The following is a 26,902-nucleotide window of genomic DNA, read 5'->3' as shown; positions in this document are numbered from 1 at the left end:
CTGAGGGAGGTGGTGGCTCTCCCCGCCTCTACCCCGCTGATCCCCTTGCGACTAGATTTGGGCAGACGAGCCCTAAAGGACCTAGGGAGGCTGCGTCCATTGCTCTTCTGGGTCCGCCTAAGAAGGACTAAGGAGCTTGCCAAATATGCTGAAGGGCTGGATGACCTATTATTGCTTGATACTGGCAACAAGATTGGATGGCTGAACAATGTGAGACACCTGGTTCTCCAACTGGGATTGAGTGATGCATGGGAGACCCAAATGCCGCCGCCCAAACTAGTGATCAAGAAGCTATACTGGGATTGGGTACAGGGTGAGGCAATACGCGGTGTGGTTGGGGGTTCTCTCACTGAACGGTTTTAGAGTTCAAATGGGCTAGAAAGCTGGAACCCCTTTTTGATCTTATAACCAAACCTCTAGATAGAGCGTTATATTTAAAACTAAGGTATGGGACCCTCCCGGTGCACGAATTCACCGCGAGGTGGTCCAACTCTGGTGGCCCTTCGCGTTCGTGCCCTGGTTGCGCAGCCCCTAAGGAGTCTGTGGCCCACTTACTTTTTGCCTGCCCCGCCTATAAAGTGGCTCGGAAGATCTGGCTGAAACCTGTATGCAGGGAGTTGGGGTTGAGGTGTCACAGACTGGCCTTACGTGTACTCTCTACTGACTCATCATCCACTGCCATGATATGTGGGGTGGCAAAATATTTGAGCAGTGCATGGCTGACGCGCTCAAGGATATTGAAGCTGCACTCTAGGGTACCAATTGATTGACTGTATGTAATTGATGGCTCTCCTATTTAATTTAGTGAACTGTTGAGGATGTTCTGGCTAAGGACTATATTAATTATACTGTTATATTTTATTATTGTTCTAGCGGGGGAAATGTACTTTTATTGTGTATATGTACTCTTTTATGGTGAACAATTTTTACCGAATAAAGATATTCAAACAAAAATTATAATAACAAATGGCATAGAGTACCCGGCGCAAGAAAGAGGCAAGTCTTCAGGCTCTTCTTGAAATAGCTTTGTTATCAGTGAACCGAAGTGGGCCTGGAAGTTGATTCCACACTTTAGCACGTAAAACCATAAAGGACTTGCCACCCCAGGATTTAAGTGTGAAAGGTGGAGGTTTTAGAAGATTGGCGTTGGAGGATCTCAATGTCTTCTGAGTCCAATGGTGACCGAACCAGGCAGTAAGATATTTGGGGCCCATAGCATTAAATGCTCTGAAGACCAGAACGAGAATCTTAAATAAAACCCTCTTATAAACCGGTAGCCAGTGCAACCTTCTGAGTGCTTCAGAGGCGGAACTCTGAGGAGTTTAATCATCAGTTTAGAAGCCACGTGTTGGACCACCTGGAGTTTGTGGAGTAACTATTGTGAACTCACAGCATAAAGGCTAATGAACTAATCGAGCCGTGATGTTATTGAGGCAAAAGAGAAGGGTTTCCTTGCGGCTAGGGGGAGGATGTCAAAGTTCAGTTTTAGAGACTTAATTATCAAAAAACACATACCAGCCTCTGATAGAGCTTGAGGGCAGAAGGAAAGAATGTTGTCGAATTTGACTCCCTAATTTTTCACCATTTCTACTGTTGCGGGAGGCCGGGGCATGTGTTCAACCACCACAGCATGTGGGGAAAAACAGATATGCTTTTCCAAACAGGAGAATTTCGGTTTTATCAGTGTTGCCTTATAAATAGTTTTTTCCATCCAACGGATATTAGCAAAACAGTTCTTAAAATATAAATTGGGGCCAAACGTTTCCCTATCAAGAGATACATTTGTGTCACCTGCATACGAAGTAGTTGCAATTCCTTAGGAGGCAATCAAGGATATTAGAGGGGCCATATAAATATTAAGTAAGGCAGGGCTAAGTGATGAGCCTTGGTTGACTCCAAATGCCACTTTTCTGTCTGATGGCTACCAGTTTTCCGTATCTGCCAGAAAAGATCTGAACCAGGCGAAGTCCTTGTGAGATATGGCAATCTCAAGAAGACACTGAAGGAGAATCGAATGAGAGATATTAATGCTACTGAAAGATCCAATAAGATCAAAACAGTGCTGTTACCAGAGTCCTATGTAATCTTAATGTTTTCAGAGACTTCTAATAAGGCGGACTCTGAAGAATGCTTAGGTCTGAATCCAGATTGGCAAATATGTAGTGTGTTGGAGCTTTCAAGATAGGCAGTCAGTTGGCCGTTCACAATTTTTTCTAAGATTTTGCCCAACGCAGGAAGCAGCAAAACAGCCCTGAAACTGGCCAGAGATGAAGGATCCACCAAGAGCTGTTTTAGCAGTGTTTTGACTAGATTTTGGGAGTTTAACCGTGGAAAGAGAGATGTTTAATATCTGGTTGATCACCATATTCACTGTCTCAGTGGCCTTATGTAGAATTGCAGGGGGGCAGGGATCTCGGGAAGAACAAGACTTGCACAAAAGAATGGCTTGACATGATAGTGTTAACACAATCACATTCAAATTAATTTAGCTCAGAAAAAAACATTCATAGATATTGTCTCCTTTTACCTGTGTCACACTAAACTACAGCCTTTACAGTGCTAAACTGGAGTCCATCTTTAGGCATTCATTTGTGAGTATATTACATAAGCAAAACTGTATAGTGCACAAATAATTCTGTCTCATGCCTTTACTGCATAGATACCAAGCAGTTGTAGGTGCATACATTCATATATAAGCATCAGTAAACCTCTGATGTTTTTCAGGCACAGTAGTTTTCAAATGTCCTTGGCTAGGTTTTCCAGATATGGAACCCAGACTGCTCAAACATTTTACATTCTCTTTTAAAGCATACATAATGTGTTCCATTGTTACCATATTCAATATTTTGGCTATAAAAATGAATATGAAGGGAAGGCATGGCTTGGCAGTTCGGGCTGGACTGTTCCCATGAGACACAGGTTCAGACTGATTTGCATATGACCATGTGTGGACTGGGGTGGCAGAGTGGGCTTAAGAATGGTGATGGATTAAACCCAGATCTGTTGACTGGGTGTGAGTGTTTGATTGGTTCAGATGCTCCATTCATCACCACCCCCTTTTGTACCGCTCTGTTCGCCATAAGTTGGCAGGATATGCTCAGACGTGAGTCCCTTGCTCGCTTTGCCACTGGATTCAAGCAAACCTGGCTGAAGACTGCTGCAATGCCAGAAACCGGTCCTAGAAAGCTTGTTTCCGGACCCGGAAAGGCATGGCTTGGCAGTTCGGGCTGGACTTTTCCCATGAGGCACAAGGTCAGACTGATTTGCATATGGCCATGTCTGAACTGGGGTGGCAGAGTGGGTTTAAGAACGGTGATGGATTAAACACAGATCTGTTGACTGGGTGTGAGTGTTTGATTGGTTCAGATACTCCGTCCATCACCACCCCCTTTTGTACCGCATAAAAAGAGGTGAGCAATCTTTTTGGGCCACCATTCCGGATCACAGGTGTAGCCATACATGCTCACCAGTCCAGTAACGCCAAGCAGGAGTTCAACAGTGATAGGGGGAGGGGAGCAAAGCATCTGGCATAACTGCTCTGCCAGATGCATTATTGTAGATAAATTACACAAATCACTATTTTCAGGGAATTTCTTTATTTTTCATAAATTTTGGGCTCTGAAAAGGAATCTGGTATAGCGGGTGCAATATAGCTATCCAGTTTCTAGGCATTAATTTTTGAGTGAACCAGGACAGGGATAGCTTACCACAACTCAGGGACAGATTAAACCGGCCTGATTTTCTATTCAGAGATGTGTACAAAGCTCTGGGCCAGCTGTAACCTTCCCTGGGTCTTTTTTGGGTCAGGAATAGTGGAAGCAAAGGAAATGCAGGCCATCTTCATCTGCCCTGACAACCATGTTCCTACTGTGAATAGAATGCTGGTGCAGCTGTTTGTGCCTAATAATGGTGTGGGTCAATGCATGTCAGCCAAGATGACTCATGACGGGCATCTGGTTTGCTATTGTGAAGAGAATTGCTGGGAAGTTGGCTTTAGTCCCCTTTTCAGGCCTGGTGCAGGAAGGGGTTATACTTCCTCATGATCATCTTGTCCAGGTTGTTACACCTTGGCAATTGTGTGGAGGGCTTAGCAAGCCCACATTGCCTAAGCGGAGGGTGTTTGTTTCAATCTGTGTGTGTGTGTGTGTGTGTGTGTGTGTCCGTCCGAGTGGGGAGATATCTTAAACCTTCTCTTCTCCCCCTCGTTAACAAAGAGGGAGGGGGTTGTTGTAATATTTTTAAACCTACCTCAATGTTTGTAAACCTCAGTAGCAATAAAAAACAAGCATTTACAATGCAACGGTCTCGCCTTCGCAAAAGTTAAAGCTTTTGCCATTGTAAATGACAACATTTTTATTTATGTGTTGGTTTTGAAAACAGATAAATAAATGGCATTGTCATTTACAATGCAAATGGCTTAATATCTCGCAAATGCAATACCTATTGCATTTGCAGCCACACACACACAGAGCCCCCCACACACAGCCACACACACATACACAGAGCCCTAGAGCATAATTCGAAGAGTCAATGTAGTTTAAAACTTGTGAAGAAGCATCCGGGGCACCAAGGAGGCGCTGACAGCTCATTTGCTACCGTGTTCCGGGGGTCCATCACTGGGTGCTGAGGTAAACACCCTGCTTTACGAGGCTGCCAGAGACTTAAAACGAGACCTATTGCATTGCGAAAGCTTGTTTGTATTCTTGGCAATAAAAGCAGACATGGTCTACAGAGTGAACTGCCTTTTTTGCACACCAAGAGACCGACATTGTAATCCCTGCTCCCACTCTTCAACAAAGTGTTTGATTCTGTGCAACTAACTGCATGTGTGTTAGTTCATTGTTTCCAATTCGTGTAGCGCTTAGAAGCAGCCCGGACACCAGCATTAAGGGACGCAAAAGACACCGGATCGTTGCGTTCAACCTGGGAGAGACTGCTCAGTTTATAGCTGTGCGCTAAAGATGGGCCCTCAAACCACCAATACAGTGCCTTATAAACACACAGGTGACACGCAAAAAGTAATTGTACTTTATGGAGGGGGTGGGGTGGGGGTTGCCCATTCATCACTATCTAACGGAGAGCTCGCTATGGATTTTCCACCAGCTAAAGCAGGACCAGGGAGTCCAAACTCTATAGTAGATAATGAAATGTCAAAGGTCAGCACGCTGTCCGAAGGACCCTTCCGGTCATTGATGGTATGCTGAGGTATGTTGACGCATGTTGCCTCCTGGCTAGAATCTTCTCCAGTCCCCCGGAAGGAATCTGCGGTGTTTCCTCATATGCAATACCTGCTGGCACTCTTTAGGAGGTGTAAGTAAGCCTGGCGGGTCCAGCGCTAGACGAGGCACTGCCCCATTATTGGGGGGGGGAGGGGGGAGTGCAGTGCCAGAGCAGCCCACTATAGACTTTAGAAAAGGGTCTGTTCTGGCACAAACGAAGGATTGGGGATTAGAAGTTCTTGTTTTTATTGAAACTTTGTTCAAGGCTATGCAGAATCGGTATGTAGGTCAATGCCAGGGTGGTTAGAAAGAAAGTGCCTCAAAGCCACACTAATGTCAGACTGGATGCTAAAAAAAATGAATGCCAAATAGCAAAATGCGTGCAGAGAAGGGAGATGACGTGGGCTGGCGAGTGACAGCAATAACAAATCAACCCATACAAGACACACGTTACGTAACGAGAACTGACAAGCCCGTCAGACACCTGGCCTTTACCAGGGCAACACAACTACACATTTACAGAAAAATGGGCGCGTGTGGCACACTCCTGAAGCCTCTTGGCAACTGCTCGGCACGGCCATTTCAACTGAAAGGTGGTGGGCGCATGGTATGCGGAAGAAAAATAAATCTATGGGACGTGCGACAGATAAGTAGCGCTTGTCTCTGATAAGAGGGGGCGGAGGTGCGCCCCCACCCCCTCGACTGTCCAGGTACCCCACAAGGGTCGGCTTGGCGGCCCCTGCTGACGAGTGACTGGGGGCGCATATGTAGCCTCGGTGCATGGGAGCAGTTTGTGCATCTATCCAACATGCTCCGGCTCCAGCACACTTGGCCTCGAGGGGGTAAGCGCGGAGGGGGAGGGGGGTGCCCCCCTGAATAGTATACATCTTCCCATTTGCCAACACTGGGCACCAGACGGGACGCTGCATAACGTGCATCCCTGGACCAAATCACACTGGACACCAAAGGGGTGCTTGATAAATACACCCCTTATATTCTAAATCTGCGAAGAAGAGGGGGTGTGATCACTCGTCCTCTACACCCCAGAGGAGATGAGACTTTGTAACCTTCCCATTGCAACACACTGGTATACAATGCACCCGCTCTCTTTGCAACAGCTTCAATACATGTTCTCAATGTCTATAGTTCAACAAATCTTTTTGTAGCAATTATCACGGATGTTGCGGTTTGCCGGTTGTCCATCATTTATGAGCCTTGTGGTGGTGATGATGTTCGGGGTGCTCATTTTCGGCACACACGGCGATACTAAAATGAAAGAAATAGATGTATTTTCTATTTGTTTAAGTTTGGTATAATCGCGGCACCCGCGTTTTACTTATAATATTTTAGAAGTAATGCGCGGGTGCCGCAATTATACCAAAATGAAAGCAATAAAAAAACATCTATTTCTTTCATTTTGGTATAATCGCAGCACCCGCGCATTACTTTTAAAATATTATAAGTAAAGCGCGGGTGCCGCGATTATACTAACATGAAAGAAATTTCTCTTTTAGCCCCATCCCTTTCAGACTGGGTGCCCCGACTTACTGCTGTGGTAAAAGGTTCCTTTTCTTCTTTATGGGGCGAAACAGATGGCCCCTTAAAGAAGATAAGAAAGCTTTTACCACAGCAGTAAGTCAAGGAACCCAGTCTGCAAGGACCAGGCTTAAAGAGAAAGAAGAACATCACTAGGACCTCTTCTCCAATGGCTGGCAACCGTTTAGCATGAACGGTGATGCTAGCAAATGGAAAAGAGGGGCGGGGCTTAACCTCGCTAGTGAAAAAAACTCTACCTCATTAAATCTCACCAGCTCGACTGCTCATGTGCGCAGTCTTTTGCAGGCCGAGACCTAAAAATACACAGGAGGCAGCGTAGTGCACCTGTTTTCAGTTACTGAGAAAATGGGAATATTCAGAGATTGGGCCAATGTGCCAGCTTAAACTCTATTTTAAGACTGGGCTATTGGCTGTCTTTAATCTATCCTTGGTGTGCTAGGGAGGGGGGTGGATATTCTGCTGGCCCCTACATGCCCGAGCATGGTGAGGAAGTGTTTTTCCCGAGCCTTGCACAAGGGCAGGAGTGGTGTGTATTACCTTGTGGACGGCTGGGATGGTTGTATCTCTATTCCTTGCACAATGGCTGGAGAATTCCTTAAATCCCATGGCCACTTTGTCCCTCTGTGCCTAAGAAGTGTTTAACTTCTTCTCAACTAGCCCATAGTGAGGGAGGCGTCTGTTCTTCTCTCTGCCTTCCCTGCCCAATAGTGAGAGAGTAAAATTGAATTCCTGACACTTCCAAGGTTAGGAGTGTCATTTGCTTCTGACCCCTAACCTCGTCTGATCCAAAGACAAGAAGGGTATATTAAAAAACAAAGAATTGATTGGCTGGTGCGGTCTTTACGTGTGCGAAGACCTCTTCATGATAGCTGGCAGCTGGCCATTCCTATGTGTGCTGCAAAATTCTCTGCGCAGCAGAGGACTGTAAAAGCTGACGACTGCCACACCACCATGTCTGGGGGTGCAAAAATGGCACCAAGGCAACTGTGCTCAGCCACTGGCCTTCATTATACTTCTAGAGACAGGGAGTGGATAGTGAGATGAATAAAGGCATTTTTAATGCATTTCCGAACTCTGTATAGGTACCTTATGGTATTTGGTGATGAGATTTTCATAGTCGTAGGAGTTAAGTCCCTAAACCCAATTAAGTCATCCTTGCCAGTGGGATTTATTCGTTTTTAAAATAATTCAGCTACAACTTGGATTAACATCTTTAGCTGTGCAGCTTTCAATAAGTGCACCACACAAAACCCGATTGTTTCGGTTGCTTGAATGTGCTACTTGTAGTCAGTTTTTTTAATCGCAGATTTCTATTTGTTTGACTTCAGTAAGTGGTTAGAGCCATAGTGCAATTCTGTTTAAAATGCTGAATTGAAAGATTTTCTAGGCTTAATAACGTGTTGAGAAGAGGAAAAAGTCTTCCTCTACACAGACGATATGCTGCTGTATGTCATTGAGCCTCTGACAGCCATTCCGGATATCTTCCAGATGTTTGAGATGTATGGGGTTCATTGTGGCTACCACATCAACTCGGGTAAGTCAGTGCTTTACCACCCCTAAGGTATAGTCATTCCAACTATCCTCCCTCGAATGCTTCATGTGGAGACTAATGGTTTTCAATACTTGGTCATTTATGGAACTCCCCACAGGGAAATGCCTGTCAAGAAACTTGGTACACGTACTATTGAAATTCCAAGAAGAGGCAGAGCACTGGCTTCATTGCACCTTGTGCTGCTGGTTAGGGCAGTTGTCACACTCACCAAACTGTTATATGCTTTGCAAAACTTATATTAGCCAGTAGGGGTGGGCGGAATTTGCGTAATTGCGTTACGCAAATCTCCGCGAAACGGTAAAAAATCTTCGCGAACATGCAGAAATTCCGCGAACATGCGGAATTGCTTGCTCGCAATGCTTTTTTACTGTTCGCAATCGCGGTTTGCATGCTCGGGGGGGAAATATCTCGCAAACAAGCAAAAATGTTCGCAAAGTCGCTGAACGCAGAATTTTGGGCAATTTCGCGTTCTCCGCGGAGCTGGAAATTACCCAAATTCCGCAAGCGGAATGGAATTTGCCGCCCAGGCCTATTAGCCAGTACCAAAGACCACATTCGCCAAGCTAGAAGCAGACCTGAGAACTTTGAGTGGGGGGCACCCGAAGATAGTGCTCAAGGCGCTTCAGCCTAACGCACACAAGGTGGAATCACTCTCCCAGGTGTTACGGCCTACTACTGGGTGCCAATCATGGTGACCTTAAATGATTGTCCGTTTGCAACATAGAACACTCTACTTACAGGCTGGGGCAAGCACAGTTCGCCATCCGGTCATATTTGCATTAAATATACCGGGGGAGGACATTCAACAGTTGCTTCCAGCGGCGCAAGTGGCATTTGGAGCCTGGAAGAAAGCCACTAGAGGCACAAATTAGGCAGGCAAGATAATCGTGGTAACACTCACGTGGGAAGGAGCGTTGATGTGGGAACTGGGTAAATTCCAGGGCTTTGGGGCATGGAATCTGCTGGGGATTTTCCTGATAGAGGATCTCCTGAAAGAGGGTAACTTGACCCTTCCGGAGTACCAAAGGAACCCGAAACAATACTTAAAATATGCACAGCTCAGGCATGCTTGGCAAGCGAAGGGACTGGGATACATGTATACACCCGAATATGCCCCTCTGAAGGGTTGACTGTTACTGGAAAAGCTTGAATATAACACCATCTCCCTTACTTACAAGATATTCAACAGCAATATACAAGATACACCGACTAAGCTGAGAGGCAGGTGGGTGAGGAATGTGGGAGATATGAATGATGTGGATTGGAAGGCGGCCCTAATGCATCCAAGAGAGGCCATAATGTCTTGGCTGTGCCTGATACAGCTCAAAATACTGCACAGATTGTGACTGCCTACAGCGCATGGGGAGAGCGGTGTCCCCAGAATTTGTGCGAATTTTGTGGAGCAAGTAGTACATTTATGCACACAATATGGGGCTGCTCAGCTATTCATGAATATTGCTCACGGGTCGTGAGGGAATTCAGTCACGTTTTGGGAGCAGATATCCCTCTCAAGCCCAAATACATGCTACTCTGTATCCCAGGTGATGTGGACATACCCCAGGCTAAACTCCTTAACCTCTTTTTTAGCAACCTGGGGCTGGTTGTTGCCAAGTGCAATGTGGCACGTTTCTGAGGAGTACCAGAAGTACCGATGTTAGGAGATTGGTGGAAGGGGACAGACCTATACATGGAGGTGAAAAAGTAACTTGCAGGAGTAGTGGGTGTCAACTCAAATTGTTTAAGGTTTGGGGGAGCTGGCTAAAAAAGTATAAATAGTATGGCCTAGACTTACCTGTGGATGCGGTGGACCGTTCGCTGTAATTTCAATTCAGTTGTGTACCATATGGTCATCTCACTTATTATTGCACTTCAGCCTTCTTGATGCTACTCCTTGTTGCTATGTGCATGATCTGTGTAAACAATGTTTATGTACTCCTGCCTCCTTTGATGGTCTACACCTGTTTCAGGTGTGAGTTTGCACCCTATTTTGCAGTTTATCATGACATAAAAACAAAATAAATGTAGTAGAAAAAAATAGTAATAATGTGATGATTTTTATCTCTCCCCTTAGGTAGAAGATGAAATTAATACGCTTTCTCAGGTGTTAGCTGCCAAGGAAAAACATCTTGCAGAAATTAAGCGAAAACTGGGAGTTACGGCACTGACTGAGCTAAAACAGAACATTTCCAAAGGCCTTCAGGATGTTGCTTCTACAACAGTGTATGTTTAGACACCACACTTTCTACTTAAGGTTGTTGGGATGGAGGGGGAGTTGTTTACCTGTAATGGTTTAGCCTGAGTAACAGGGTAAAACTGCTGCTCCCAACAATACCCTGGCCCAGGTTTTTTTCAAAACCGCATGTGGTTGCTGACTCTAAGAGATGTTTACACCAACTAAATCCTCTGCACCAGGACAGCAGGCGTCTTGTAGTTAAAGTTGCTATTTTGCTATGTAACGTCCTTTTTTTAAAAGTGCAATATCTGCTCTTTAATGGTCCCTTGGATGGTGCAGGTAGGCTTATGATTCCCCTCGAGCCATGGCTGTATTTGCGCTCCTAGCTTACTTGTGCTGTCATAATCGAAAAGCATTTTATTCATGGGATAAATGCAGTTCAGACATTATAAGGATATTGCAAATCACGGAGTAGTTTCGAGACCGCGCAAATTCCTTTGTAGGCTCATGGAACTCCAACACATGAAATATCTTAATCTATAGCTTTGGTATATTATTCCTAATATGGAACCCCTTGGCCTCATTTGCAGTTTTTTATTCCTCCCAGTAGTACCTGAGCTACCAAGTGGTTTGTCATATTTGAAACCTTCAGATACTCATAGCTTTTTTAAATTTTATTTTTTTATATATTTCTTTTTATTAAACAGTTCGACCAAATCACAACACATTAGATACAAGCAGGCTGCTACGTCCATCACAGAGACCATGTAAATTCCACGGCGCATGCCACACCTGGACGGCATGCGCCGTGGGACCCGTGAGATGGAATCTGCGGGGTCCTGCATATAGTGCGTCTGGTGTAGTCTCCCCCTGGCATCTGCCAACGATCCATGGCATAGCCGGGGTCATTAGGGGCCCCATATATCCTGTGATTAACTGCCACCAATTGAGAGGCCCAATAATATTTCTTGAGATCTGGCAGCCGTATGCCCCTGTCGTACCAGGGGAGGGTGAGTTTGGAATAAGCTATACAGGGTTTACCATCCCAGAGCAACTGCCTCTACCTCTGGAGGTACTCTATTTCCTTGAAATATGACGCATATGGAATGGTCCTGTCGGACCCATGCCGCCAATGACTCCAGAGCCAGGGTGAACAGGAGTGGGGACAGGGGGCATCCCTGCCTAGTCCCTCTGCTCAGGGGGAAATCGGTGGTCTTACGGTTATTGACCACTACTCGAGCTAAAGGGGCAGAATAGATAAGGCGCACCCAGCCTATAAATTCCGGTCCAATGCCGAGCTTCTCCAGCACCGCAAAAAGGTAGGGCCATTCGACTGTCGAATGCCATGGTAGTGTCCAGTGATACCAACGCTACTGGTTCCTGAATCGTTGGGGCCCGGCCTAAGACCCCGTGGTGGACCTGAGGTTCCACATTCAAGAGTGAGATGGGCTTATGCGATGAACAACTCACTTTGGGTTCGCCCTCCTTGTGGATAACCACAATGTTCGCAATACGCTGATCATATGGAAGCTCCCCCTATCCCTGCTCTCCACAAACCTAGATTGGAGGAATGGAGCTAGCCTATTAGAATTTCATTTGTAGAGTTCTACAAGGATGCCATTCGGCCCAAGGCTTTGCCAGAGTTAGCCCCCCTGACTACCTACGCTACCTCGTTGTTGGTAAGAGGGGAGTCCAAGTACGTACGGTCGTCTACGGAGAGCCTGGGCAATTGGATGTCCTTAATCATCCCCTTATTATCTTCCTCCGAATACACTCCTTCTGAACGATACACCATACTATAGTCGTTGGCAAACCTTTCAGCAATAGCCTGCGGGTCTGCAATCATTACAGAGGCCTCCCCCTGCAATTCAGGCACTAACCTAAACACCCACGCTCTTTCTTTTCCAACCAAGCAATCCGTTTTCCCACCTTGTCTCCAAATTCATACACCCTACTCTGGGTCTTGTGCACTGTGCCCTGGCCCCCTCCCTAGCCATTCTGTCAATTTTATCCTGCTTAATTTTAGACGGTGGGGACCCTCTGGGGTTACTGTCTGGGATACTTCCCTTTCTAGTGTTATCACTGCCTCCTCCGCTTTCTCCAACTCGGCCTGCCTCTCCCTCTTTTTCTACCGCCTTAAACGCTTCCCAAAAGATCTGCGCTGAGTCCACTGTACCCTGATTGTCTTGGAAGTACCTGTCCATGGCTTTGAATATGTCCCTCTTAATGGTGGGGTCCCGTAAATGCCAAGGGTTGATGGGAGCGGTCCTGCCTGTGGCGGCTCGGTCGAATTCTAGCTGCAACCAAACTGGGAAGGGATCGGAAATACCGCTCCCCAGATGCCGCGCCTCCCGAACAGCCCATGCCTGTGCGGCCGGAGCTAAGATGTACTCTATCCTAGACATACTGTGATGTGCAGATGACACATACGTACACTGTACACCACTCTGATTCAGCGTCCGCCAACTATCTACTAACCCTGTTGTGTCCAAACAGCCAGGGAGCCACCTCTGCGCCGGACGCAGCAATCTAGCAGGGTGTCGAACCGTTTCTCCGTCAACCACCGCATTAAAATCTCCTCCCATAACCAGGGTGCCATGGGGCAGAGTAAGTAAAATTACGCCAGATCTCTGAATGTATCAGTTTGTAGACCTGGTGGGACGTAGACGGAAACATATAAAGAGGTTTCCCCCTCCCATTGGCCGGAAATGCCTGCATATCTCCCCCTCTGATCGTACCACGTAGCTTGAATGTTTAGGGGAAAGGAGTTTTTAAGTAAAATAGCGACTACCCCTCGACCCAGACGTGAATCCTGCATGCGCCCCCCCCTATGTAGGGCTATGCACCTATTCCCGATGAGATGTCTCTTGCAGCAGCACCACGTCTGGGGAGTGACGCCTAAAAAACTGACTAACCATCCCCCTCTTGTTTTTATCGCCCAAGCTATTCACATTCCAACTGAGCACGTTGATCCCCGATCGCTTCCCACTATTCGGCATCAAACTTGTATAGAAGCATCATATTTGCTACACTGTTCCCTGATGTTGAGATAAAAAAGCACAAACCAAACAAACCCCCAAACAGCGTGGCCCCGAACACCTGGAGCCCCGCAAACCCTGTACCCCCCTCCTGCACCACTGCTCACGGTGTACACCCATCCCCAACTGGCAGTGTGCCCGTCACCCCACACTCTAACTCTACAAACTAAGTAAAGGTAGTAACGAGGAGGAGAGTGGATGTCCTGCCACATCCCCCCCCCCCTCCCCCCCCCCCCAGCTCCACATCAAACATTAGTCCCAAGTTCGGAGTAACCCCACACCTCTCAGCACTGCACCAACAGATTAAGAAACATCAGTGGGTTTAGGTCCACTACCTTACAATCCACAATAGTCGCACAGTTCCGCCTGCCTCTGTCACTCCTGCTCCTGTTGTTCGCCTTCTCCCTCACTATTCTGCCCCTCAGATTCGGCCGGGGGACGGCTGTCAATCCAGTCTGATACAACCTCCTGGTTGTCGAAAAACCAGGTCCTCCCTTTGGTCTCCACTCTCAAGCGTGCCGGAAACCTATACCTCAGGCCCTTGTCGCTGTTTGTTTCTACTTCACAGCTAGAAAACTTTGACGCTGTTTCTGGACAAGTTGTGTAAAGTCAGGAAAGAAGGAGAGGGTGGCATTCTCGTACCGGAGTACCCCCGAGCGGGTCGCCTGCAGCATGACATGTGTCTTAAGTTCAAGACCCTTGCAATCATCGGTCGAGGTGGCGCCCCAGGCCTGGGCCGACCCCCGGGCACCCTGTGTGCCCGCTCAATTGTGAAAAAGTTACCCAGTCCCTTGGGCTTGAGGTAATTCAGGATGATATCCTTTAACAGGTCTAGGCCGGGTTCTCCGCTTTCTTAGCAACTCAAAGGATGCAGATAATATTGCGTCTGGTTCTCTCCTCAAAACCATTGAGCTTCTTGTCAGTCAGGGCCCAGGAGGCCTTGAGTTCCCGCACCTCCAGCTGGAGCAACGCCATGTCATCTATCAGGCTGGCCGTCTTTATGTCCAAGGATTTTACCTTCTCGCTCGCTTTCTTGAGATCCGCCCGGATGAGGTTGACCTCTATCGTGACAGTGTCCAGTTTACTGTCCAAAGCTTCCAGTTTCTGCCCCAATGACGACTGGACACCTTCTATAGCTGCCATCACATCCAGCAGCGTCAATTCTGCCAGTGTTCCTGAAGATTCACCGCCCGCCGACTGGGCCTGCTTCAGTTCTACAGGTGAGCCTTTATGCATGGTGTAACGGTCCAGCTTATTGGACTGAACCTGTTTAGTTCTTCTGGATGACCTGGGCAGATTCTTGTCGGTATCCGGCTTGGTCGCCATCTGAAACACTGCTCAACGATCACGTCCGCTCTTGGGCTCCGTGCGAGAAGCTGGGCCGGGTCAACCACACTCGTTAAATTGTCCTCCCCTCCACTGCCTGATGTCACCAATCGGGACGGGCCAGAGAAGCAAGGCGCCCCAGGGGGGAGCAACGGCTCGTGGTCACAAAACGGCAGAGCCAAGGGTGCAGGCCAGAGTCAAGCCGGTTAAGTCACGTCCCTCACAGGCCGGGCGACCCGGGACCCACTGAGCGCATAGCCCATTGCCACCAAAAAGCCGGGGCGTCAGGGGTCACAACACACACGGGTGGGCCATCATAGCAAATCGGCTGCAGCGGTGGAACACTACTGGACGGTATCAGCAACTCGACAGACGCACAGTCGGGGGACCGCACAGTAGAAGAACCACTTCATCAAATCCCCAGAAGACTGCACAGACAGCACACAGCGTCCGCCTTATCCTCAAGCGGGACTATAACCCCAGAGGCCCGCAGCAGGATGTTCCGCTAGCCTACGGCGTGGCAGCGCTCATAGTCTCTTGCGCCATTAATTACTCCCCAGGCAACCATGTGGGACAGCTAGTTTTGCGGTGCTGGCCCCGGACCCATACGCCACCACTGGTATCCCCTCTCACACTCTGCAGCACCACCATATGCCAGCTACACCTGGCCAGTCCAAGTATCTGCAAGCGGGGGGGTTGAGGGGGGAGGTTAAGGCCTGTCTGTTCCTCCCCGATGCCCCCCCGCCGCTTACTCCGCAGTCTCACCGAATCAGAGTGGCTCCAGCGCGGTCCGGGGGGTCGCAACCGATGCGCCAGAGACTGCAGGCAAGTCTTCTGTGTGCAGTGACTCCTCCGTTCCCAATATGGTGCCGCACCGCTGTCTTTCTTCAGCGGGCCGGACTGGTGACTTCCGGTTCCCAGCCCCGCTGTTTACTCACTCCGCCTCAGCCACTGGGCTCACGCAAGCCCCAGGTCCCAGCCGCCCTCTAGGCCGCAACTGTCTGACGGCGTATATCTGGCCCCCGATGTCATAGTGGGGCCAGAGTCACCGTCAGAGGCTCAGCAACACAACTCCCGTCTGGTTGTGGGCTCCAACGCCAGGATGATTAGCAGTAGCCGAGGTCATAAGTGGCCATCCTGCGCAGTGCGTTGCTCCTCCTCCTTTTAAAGCAATTTATGTACATTTTCTTAGTAAGATAGTGTTAACATAGGATTAACGTGATAACGTATCCATGCCCCTTATATATTGGCTGCTACAGGGTGCTGCATGTCTCCACTGCCCACCATTCGGATATAACTGGGGAAATAGGATTTCTTCAGTTCTGCGCTATGTCCCTTTCCCCAGTCACAAGGCACAATTGGACCAAGATCTTTTCAGTATGTGTAAAGCCCTTGTCTTCGACCAAGTTCAGAAGGGTCATTATCGGAGAGAGGTCGATTGGAAGGTAAAGTTTTGTGCATGTCCAGGTAGTTTGGAGAAAGTCCCCCCTTTGAGTATCGCATATGAGACCGGGGAGATTTGAGCTTCTCTGCATCTGCCAAAAGGTTTTTCTGGGTCAGATAAATTCTGTGCAAAAAATTTTGTATTTAACGGTACGGAGGGCAATTGAGGATTCCCTCAGAGCCGTTGGGGCAAAGGGTCACTCTTCCACATCCAGCGGGCACAGTTTTTCCCATTCTGTTCCTCAAGTTTAGGAACCTGTCCAGATATGTCTGAAATCTAGACACCCAAAGGAGTCCAGGGTAATGTGACTTAACCAGAATACCCTGCAAATGGCAACCTTTCACAAAAATCACAATTTCTGTGAGGGAAAGTGCAGGAATCTGGTTGTATCTACAAAATTCCTACCACCTGGCATTCCCACACTTCTCCCGATAAAAACAGTACCCTACTTGCATGGCCATGCATATCTGCCGAGACAGAAAAAGCCTTGACACGCAACAAGGGAACGTCAAAATTTCCCCTTGCAAATTGACTCTGGTATCCAGTGGGCTTTGTGCTACCACTTGCTCCTTGTTTTAAGATGGAGCATGTGTCCTGGTGCATTGTGAATTTCAGGGGAAGTATGTTCCGAGCCTCTCACTCGAGTATTCAGAGCATGTGAATCTACAGCACTACAACCTGTAAGTAATGTTAAGGTAAGTAATGTTTGCCTTATCAATCTCTAAGAAAGTCTGCCAATCATGTCATCCAGTTTTGCTATGATACCATTTGCATTTCAGACCTCACCTACCATCCTCTCTCCTTAAGGAGGTTTAACAGTCCCATGTGTTGAATCCGCAGCACATCGTCCAACCATTGCCACTTTGTCTTTAATGCTGCCAATCAATCCTCTGCTAGATTGACCTATGCAAAAGATCTAGTATGATATATGCTGTTCATGTTCTCAAAATGTGACTCAGGGGGTAACCTTATTGATAAGGATTTTCCTGTGGTTATTTCATATTGTTATGCAGTACTAAAACTCTACCACTCTGTCACGTAAGATTAGTTGCTGTTATGTCGTCTTAATAAATGTAATTCTAGGGAAGACTCCTATTGTGGGATGCTTGATTCATGATAGTGTTAATTTTGCAGTGATTGTCAACACAGTTAATTTAGTTTTGGAGACCTTGACATCTGTGTCCTTCTGAATGGCACTTGCATATTGCTCTACTGTGCTGTATTAATTTTAGAGCCCCTTAATGGTTTGTGATAGAGTGCTCTACCTCCTGCTCTGTCAGATGCCTCAAACTTGTATATCCGCAAATTAGGACAAGCCTAGTTACTCCAACATGTGCACTCAACCATGCTTTTTTGATAGTATCAAATATCCATACTGCCATTCAAGATGTTGTCAGAGAACAGACTTGTAGCCCAGAACGAAAAGTAAAAACTACGGCTTATCTTCTTTCTCTAGGCCCATAATTTAGTCAGTTCAGTAAAATCTTTATTTCGAAGAATAAAAATTCCTCATAAAAGCACATTGCATAAAATTTCATTGCATTTCATTACATTTCATTCCTGAACTTTTCATGTTAAAAACAATAGAGAAGAGAGGATATGATTCACGGGGCAGGTATAATTTTACAACACTAATTCATTTCTTGTATTCCTCAATCTTACTGCTACTTTTAAAAAGCTTAAAATGGCACATAGGGTGTGGGGATCAGTGGCTTTCTGTAAAAACAACAATGCAGTTCTTGCTTGGCGGAATTTCTGTTTCTTTAACCCCTTCCATGCTCATGACGAGCTCAGCTCGTCATGAGGCACAGTTGAGCTGTGCTGATGACGAGCTGAGCTCGTCATGACACCAGCAAATTGGCAATTTTCAGCACAGGGGAAAAATAACCACAGCAGCGATGTGGTTAAAATGTCTACCAAAAACAATCGTCTGGGGTTACTATAAAATGAACATAAAAGTACAAAATGAAGGGTGTTCTGCGGAGACCTATTGTCGCAGCCGCAGGCACCCTTCTGCTCAATTGATACGGTAAAACCAGCAGGGTAAGCTAAAATATTTGGTAACCAATTGAGCCTAAAACGGCACATTAAAAACCGATCATTTTGGGTATACATAAGAAACCGATATGATTCCATTCTCCCTCCATTTCTTACAAGGTCATAGGCAGCTAGTGATTTCTTTGCCAGGCCACAACTTCTTCTGTCAGCGACATATTTTTCTAAAAGCAATTTTTTACCTTCATTTTACAACTATTTACAATCAAGGAGGGATCATTAAAAAGCTGGCCCTGGTCAATACTTGTTAAAGAGTCTTTCACATATTTCAACCAGGGGATTTGTAGGGCCTTTTCTCATTGTAAGCAGTCTGTAATTATTTCCCTGGTCAGAGCGGCCTCCGGGTTAGTCCAAGTTCTCATCCATGCCATAATTGGCCTTAGTTTAACAATATCAGAAATATATGGCATCCCTAATTCATCATGGGCAATTTCAGCAGGGATGGCTTGCGGGACTTTTAAGATTCTCCGAAAGAATTTATCTTCATGCTGTTGAAGTTGCTTACAGTCCCTAAAGCCCCATATCTCAGCACCATACAAGGCCTTAGCTGTACTGATTGAGGCATATAATGCCATTATCAATTCTGGGCACCAGCGTCCCAATCTACGGGCAAAGCTCAAAATAGCCCCATTTGAGGACACAAGCTTAGTGCAATGGGCCTCAAGCAGGTGATTAAATAACATGTCCCCATCCATTAGCAGCCCTAAGTAGGGGAAGGTCTTTACTTTGCCCAGAGTCTGTGACCCAATTTTGAACACACTCTTGTTAGTAGGTTTTTTACCGGCCACCATGACAAAGGATTTTGTTAGGTTGACAGACAAGTCCAAGTCCCCCATGAACTTAACGAATCCGTCCACCAGGAGTTGCAAAGCCCTTGGGGTCCTGGCCAGCAGGACCGCGTCATCCGCGTACAATAGTACTGGGACATGACGCGGTCCTACTTTGGGGGAATCAACTTCTAGGGCACTCTCTAGGGCATTAATGTAAAGGGAGAAAAGAAAAGGGGCTAATATGCACCCTTGTCTTACTCCCCCTGAACATAAAAATTGATCAGTTCGCCCCCCGTCTCGACTGAAACGAACCTTGGCCGTGGTGTTCCAGTGCAGCTCTTTCAGGATATTGATCAGCCCCTCTTCTATCCCTAGGTTATGCATCATGGTCCATAGTTTAGACCTATTGACATTGTCAAAGGCCACGGCTAGGTCCATGAATGCCATATAGACCGTGCCCCTGCCTGCTTTCGTATACTTTGCTGTCAAAAGATACAAATTTAGGCACTGGTCACTTGTCGATCTACCCTCCCTAAACCCGTATTGTATTTCTGCCAAGATATGATGTTCCGCCGTCCACTCCATAAGCCTGTTCAAAATCACTCGCCCCATAATTTTAGAAGAAACATCAATGAGCGAGATCGGCCTATAGCACTTAGGGTCATCCCTGGACCCTTTTTTAAATATGGGTACAATCAGTGCCGTGGACCAAGAGCGTGGTAGGCCAGATTTGATGGCTGCATTTAGCACCCTTGTTAAAATTGGTGCCCATAGATCTATATTACTTCTATATAGATCCGGTCGGGTACCCTCCGGACCAGGGGCCTTGGATGGGGTCAACCCACTAATTGCATTTGTTATCTCCCCTAGCGAGAAGGTTATTTTATCACTCCGCGTACCCTGCCATTCGCCCTCCTGAATTGCTAGGTGTGATTTGTTGTATAACCCTTGGAAGTGGTTGACCCATTCCTCTGGGAGGATGTTATTACTAATCACCGGGGCAGAATTCTCGTTAAAACAGGGCCGATTTACAATTTTCCCGAATTCTGCAAAATCCCTGTTTTCTCCCGCCTCTCTAAGGTCTGCCCACACTTCTGCTTGAAGCAGCTTCTTCCGCTCTTTTACTTTGGTTCTGTATTTTAATCTACAAGTGGCCACGTCTGTCTTATTCCTTGGTTTAACTTTAAGACAGGCTTTTAGATCCCTTAATGCTTTGGAGCAGCTCTCATCGAACCAGCGTGGGTTCTTCTGCTCTTTCCTCAGGCCTTTGACTTCCAGCATTTTATCCACTATGCTTGTAAGGGTTATGAAGGATTCTGTTAATTCTGGACCTTCTTTTAGGGGGTCCAGACAGTCTCCTATCTCTTTTCTTCCATTTTGGACAAGAGATTTATAAAACTCTTGAGTCTACCCTTTCCCACTTAAGTCGCCTTCCCTGATCTGTTGTTTGGAGGCTAATTCCCCTCCCCCCCCCCCCACCCCCACCCCCACCCTCTTTGGGTTTGCCCGCCCCACCGGTGTGTCTTATTTCCAGAACGAGAGGGTTATGGTCACTAAAGGGGCTCCATTTAATTTTAGCCATCACAATTCTATTTTTAGCAAAGGAGGATATTAGTATGTAGTCTATTATGGTAGAACTCCCTCTGCCTTTGAAGGTTGGTACGTATGTCCCCTCTACCTCTAGGGTTATTAGGTCCATCGTATGTGCTAATGAATGGGCTTCTATCATTGCATTTAATTGTGTGCCCTCCTGATTATGTTCCCAATGAGGCCCCTCATTAAAGGGGCAAGCGCCCCAATATGGATGGTCCTGAAGCAGAACTGGGCAGAGGTGACAATTAAAGTCGCCCAGTACTATTGTCATTGGAACCCCCCCACCTTCTTTAGCTCAGCCTCATGTGTAAGTTTTTCGTCTAATTCACTGAGAGCGCCATTTTTTCCATCTATAGGTCCCGGATTATAAAAATTGAAAAACTGCACCCTCAACTCTCTGCTCTGGAATATAGCGGATTGCAGGGTAAATGATGTCCAAGATGGTAGTCCATTTACCTTCTAATGTTAGATCTACATAGAGCGCTAACCCTCCTCTCGCTCTACCCGGCCTGTCTTTTTGTGCGGGCACAAAAAAGCACTTATAGCCCTCTATTTGGTATGGAGCCGCACTGACTGCCCATGTCTCCTGAAATGCCAGGATATGAAATCCCTGGATCTCATTCCTCCATTCAGGGTTATCAAATTTACCTGCTAAACTCGCTACATTCCATGTCAGAATATTTACTTTTCGTGTCTGTGCTTCACCACTATTCGCAATCCCTATGACATGATTTGGATCAATTATCGTTTTGTTGCCAGCCCTGCCTATTTCTATTGCTTCATTGTTTGGGGTTTCTGCCATATTTTGGGAGGCTTCATTTTCCTCCACCCCCTCCCCTCTTACCAGTGTTACAATCTTTTCTCCCTTAACCTCTCTACTTCCCTCAGTCATTCATTTTCATCCATGTATTGTAAGGGGCTGTATCTATTTGTCCATTGGAGACCTCCCTGGTATGCTATATTTTGCATGCCGTACTCCATGGGCCTAGGATCATATCCCTCTATGAATCTATTTTTCCCCATGAAGTGAAAGTTTGGTTGGCGTGTCATCAATTTCCTCGGGTAAAAATATGCTAAAGGCATGGTCCTTATAGTGCTAGTGGTGTTTCTGTTGTCATTGGTTAGTATATACTCCACAAGATTCGGGTCCCTGAAGTTGGCGATGACACAATTCCCCTCTATTTATTTCTTTCTGGTTCCCACCCACTGTGCTCTCCTTAAGTTTAAAATCTCCCCCCCTCTTCCTCCCTTTAAGGGTCTATGAATATTTAACCAGGTTGAAATCTTTTGTTTTAATTCTGGGAAAGTTTCTCTCTGCCCTCGTCCTAGCCCTGGGACCCCTGTGAAGATAACAACAAAAGGGCTTGCTTCTGGGGGTAGGTTTACACATGGGAGTGGGCCTTGTACTCTAGTATTTTGCTCGGTAAAATGATGTTGATTTTTTGCCTGATATGAGGTGCTGATGTTGTCTGTCTGCCTTGGCCCTCCCACGCCCTGTCTTTGAATGTTATTTCTGTCTGAGTTTCCATGTGTATTAGCACTCCCACCCCGTTCTGCTATTGCCCCATCAGTCGCAGCATGCACCTGAGCAATGGTGCATTGATCATAGCTAACACAGTTGTTGGATGGTGCTGGTCGTTGGGCTGGAATGTTATTTGTTGAAGTCCCTTTACCATTTTGTGTTGTTGTTGGGGCTTCCCTTGCCTTGCCCTGTCTTTGCAATTTGCTAGCTATTTTGTCTATCTTACTTACTAGTGGTTTGATTAAACTAGTTATAAATGCCTCCAGATGCTTTTGTAGCTCTAGAATTATAGGGTCAAGCCACCTCGGAGGAGGTGGGGCGGCTTTAGATTCTATTATTAGGACTTCCTCCTCTATATCTTTCGACTTGTTGCATTTGTTGTTCTTTTTCTTAGCCCTTGTTTGTCTGATTTTGTGTTGGCGTTTTTTGGAGGGTGGTTTAGGTGTTATGCTTGTTAATGTTAATGTTATTTGACATTTGTTAAGCGCTCGTACGCCCGGAGGCTTCATGGCGCTGTAGGAAGGAACAGGCGTGGCCATCGGTAGGTGGAGGTAAGGCAGCTTAGTGATGCGCCTGGGAGAAGAGCCAGGTCTTCAGAGAGTGTCTGAAGCTGAGGATGTTATCACTAAGTTTCAGATGAAGAGGGAAAGAGTTCCAGAGGGCAGCTGCAAGGTGGTCAAAGCAGCTGCCTCCGAGACGCTTCTTCTTATACGGAGGGATAGTCAGAAGGGCTTTATGAGCAGACCGGAGGTTGCGAGAGGGGCTGTATTTTTTAAATAGGTCTCTGATGAAAATGGGACCAATGTCGTGTAAAGACTTGAAAAGAATACACCCAGCTTTGAAGGCCACGCGTTGCTCAACCGGGAGCCAATGCAGATGTTTCAAGCCAGGTCTGATGGATTGCCTTCTAGGAATGTTGAGAAGAAGTCTAGCTGCCTGGTTTTGAACCAGCTGGAGGCGTTTAAGCTCTCCAGTTTGGAGCCCAAGGTATAGACTGTTGGAAAAGTCCAATCTGGACAAAACCAGGGAGATGACGATCTGAGTGAGGGCAGCTTGGGAGAAGAAGCGGGCGATTTTTTTTATTTTTTTCAGCTGAAAGAAACTGGAGGAAACAACAGCTCCAACTTGTTTTTTCAGGGAGAGATCCTCACTAATGAATATACCAAGGCTCTTAACCGAGGATGATTTGGATGGGGGGGTACCCATGCAGGGGGGCCAGAAACTGGGGTTCCAGCTGAGGGTGCTCTGTCCAGTCAAGACCAGTTCGGTCTTGCCTGGGTTAAGTTTCAGGTGATTGCAGCTCATCCAACTCAAAATGTGGGACATGGTGTTTTGGAATTCTACCACAGAGTCCTTGGTGTTCAAAGGGAAGATGAGCTGCAAATCGTCGGCATAGTTGAAAATGGTGACCTTAGCGTGCCTGAGGGAATACAAAAGAGGGCGTAGATACAGATTAAAAAGCAGAGGAGACAACGAAGAGCCTTGAGGTACTCCACAGACGGTAGATATGGTGGGAGCCGTGAAGGAGGCCAGTCTGACCGATTGAGTTCGGTCGGTGATAAATGAACGGATCCAGCTCAGTGCAGGGCCCCTGAGGCCCGCCTGTTCGACACGGTCGACCAAGATGGTATAGTCGACCGTGTCGAAAGCAGCAGAGAGGTCTAAGAGCACCAGAGCCTGATGGATCCCTTCATCCGCATTCCGCCTCAGGGTATTCTGCACCGAGAGGATGACCGCCTCAGTAGAATGACAAGGGCGGAAACCGGCCTGATTAGGTGCGAGATACTCCGAGTTTTCCAGGAATGTGGAGATGCTGTCACATACATGAGACTCCAAAAGTTTGGCGCAGTATGGCAGCAAGGATATAGGCCTGTAATTGAGTGGGTCTAATGGATTGGCTCCAGCCTTTTTTATGAGAGGGATAAGGAGGGCTTTTTTAAAGTTGTTTGGAACTTTACCCTGAGTAAGTGAGCCATTCAGCATGGGAAGTAGGCCCTCAGGGATGCTGGTACCCACTTCTTTCAGGATGTAAGGGGGGCAGATGTCATCAGGGGAGCCGGATTTGATCTTAGAAAGAAGTTTAGATAAGTTAGCGTTTTCAATGGGGGGGGTAGGAGTCAAGGGTAACAGGGTTATAAAAGGTGTCTGCAAATAAAAGGGGAGGCTGAGTGGTAGGAATGTTTTGTTTAATGGTGCAGATTTTGTCAAAGAAAAAGGAGTTTAATGAGTTGCAAAGTTCTTGAGTGGGAGCTGTCGGGAGGGAGGTTCTGTCATTGGTGCTGAGATCTTCCACAATGTTGAACAGTTCTTTGGATTGATTATGAGCCTTAAGAATTGTTTCCGAAAAATAGTCGGTTTTGTGTTTTAAAAGAAGCTTTTGGTAATTTTTGCGAGCCTTGCGATAGTTAGCCCTATCTTGTTCTAAGTAGGCTGTGCGCCACTTTCGCTCCAGTTGGCGGACTTCCAGTTTGTGGGTTTTCAGTAAAGGTGTGAACCACCTGTGGGCATCATTGGGGCGAGAGCGTGGGAAGTAGGTACAGGGGGCGTGAGCGTCCGCTGCCTGGAGTAGCCACCCTGAGAAAGCTTCTTCCATCTTATCGATGTCCTGATCAGGCGGGGGAAGGGAGGAAGTTAATGAACCAATAAAAGCGGGGACATCAACATTCTTCCATCTTCTAGTTTTTCCTCCTGGCTTAGGCAGGGGATTTCTACTTCTCCCGGTGGTCATAGTGAAATTGATCAGATAATGATCCGACCAAACAACGGGAATGATAGACTTAATAGCCATATCAAGTCTATATTTATAGGTGCTTGGTCCTCCGCTACTAGTTGTACACATGGGATAGTGTCTAGTGAGTTTTCACGGGTCCCTTCAGGTGATCTGTCACCTTGGATTGCATCCTCAGTTTGAGTTGGTGTCAATGGCAGGGAAGTTAAAGTCATTGATGTACGTCTCTCCGCGCGCTCAATATCCCCTGCGACCTTTCGTAGCATTAGGTCAATGACCGTTGGAGTGGCTTTATGGATGGGTGCTTCACCAGGCCCAAGGTCGGGATTTTTTGGTTTAAGAGGTGTTCCAGCTTTACTCTTCGCCGAGCGAGTTTTGGGTTTAGTCGCCATAGTTTTACAAATAGCCATCTTAATAATTTAAGCCCTCTTGCTATCTTGCGTTGCACAGTTCGAAGCAGGGTAATTAGAACAAATGCAATGTTCTGTCCGTTTTCCCAGAATGCAATTATTACAATTTCATATCCAGTCTGTTACAGTACCTTTCAGCAAAGCCACGGGGGGTGGCCCGTCCCGGGTCGCCCCGGACGGCCACAGACGGCCCGCCCTCACGTTTGGTTATCCTATGCTTATAGAGATATTCTTAGAGGTGAAAATGCTTAGAGGTGAAAATACATTCCTCACATATGTGCTTTACTTCTAAATTAAAAGCAATTTGCGGTTTAAATCTTTAGGTTTTTTCCCCCCTTAATCAGCTATGTTTGAGATGTTCTACCCTACATGCTACGTTTAGTCTTTTCAAGGCTTTCCTATTCTTCAGTTAGGATGCATTTTGTGGCTTTAACCATTTACTGTAAAAAGCTTTGCACTACTTCGATATTTAGGTCACATTAGTGGGGAAGAAATCACAGCAAGAATAGCCGATAGGCTTTAAGAATATTTATTGTTACAATTCCTCAGGATCAACTGTATTCAAGGGATCTTCCTTCAGGTTAAAGCACCTAAGAATAGGTACAAGATGGAATATTAGTGACGACTTGCCGATGAGTGAAACTTGTATTGAAAGATAGAAATAGGACCTGCTCATGCCAAGGTGAGATTAGGAAGTGATGTGATCTGAGATAAGTAAGGTAATTAATATACCCTAGGACCCCAGCTGTTTTTGTGCTTACTGTCTCCAAGACCATGTACAGCCAAATCTCCATTTGTCCCCTCTTCATCATTACCACCTTTACCTTGCCACCAAGCGAGCGGTAATTGTAGGCACGAGGTTGTGGCAGGGAAGACAGAGTTGCAGTATCTTGCTGACAATAGCGTGCAGTAGCTGCTCTTTCCTTTGGTCTGGTGACCATTTCTGTTCTCTCACTCCTTCTTGGATTCATATGGGTTCGCCTCCTCTTGAGACAGGACTGGCCTTTGATAGTTACCTATTACTGGTACCCACACCTCTTCTCTGACCATCCTGCAGACATCCACTTGAGCAACCTTGCCGCCAACTGCACAATTCACTCTACCTCTCACAAAAGAACGGTTCATCACCAGTCCCATTCTTCCCACCTTTTTCCACTCATTGTACTACTCACTTCAATACTCTACATTGGCCCTCCCACCCTCCTACATCTCACTGCTTTTTATTTCAGTCTATCAGCATTTACCCACTGCAGAACTTACGAACTCCGGCATGGTCTCCCATGCATGTTCAACCCTTATCCCGCTCATCCGAAAGCATGACAACCTTCAGGTACTCATGACCCGCTCGAGTCCATCTGAGAAACAAGCATGCTTTCTCGGCCTGATGCCCTTTGCTTATTGCCATGCAGTCTGGCAGTTGTGGTCATCTATGAACCTCCAAGGTTCCACTGGATGCGTGTTGAGCTTTGGATCTATGGAAAGGGACACAAGCTAGACGAAGAATGCATTGTTGAG

The 26,902-nt window shown here is 46.7% G+C and overlaps 1 protein-coding gene across 3 annotated transcripts in view; it reads left to right on the top strand.

The window, feature by feature from the left end:
* TPD52 (tumor protein D52) overlaps positions 1 to 26,902 on the top strand; it is a 374,408-nt gene that overhangs the window by 290,409 nt on the left and 57,097 nt on the right. For all 3 annotated transcript variants that reach the window (XM_086965920.1, XM_086965918.1, XM_086965919.1), the window contains exon 3: positions 10,400 to 10,548. In XM_086965920.1, the coding sequence (XP_086822046.1) occupies positions 10,400 to 10,548 (149 nt within the window). The remainder of the gene's footprint in view (positions 1 to 10,399; positions 10,549 to 26,902) is intronic.

Source organism: Lissotriton vulgaris, chromosome 4_1 (assembly GCF_964263255.1).
Source record: "Lissotriton vulgaris chromosome 4_1, aLisVul1.2, whole genome shotgun sequence".
Lineage (NCBI taxonomy): Eukaryota > Metazoa > Chordata > Amphibia > Caudata > Salamandridae > Lissotriton > Lissotriton vulgaris.
The sequence above is the reverse complement of the archived record's forward strand: the minus strand, read 5'-3'. Positions and strand labels throughout refer to the sequence as shown.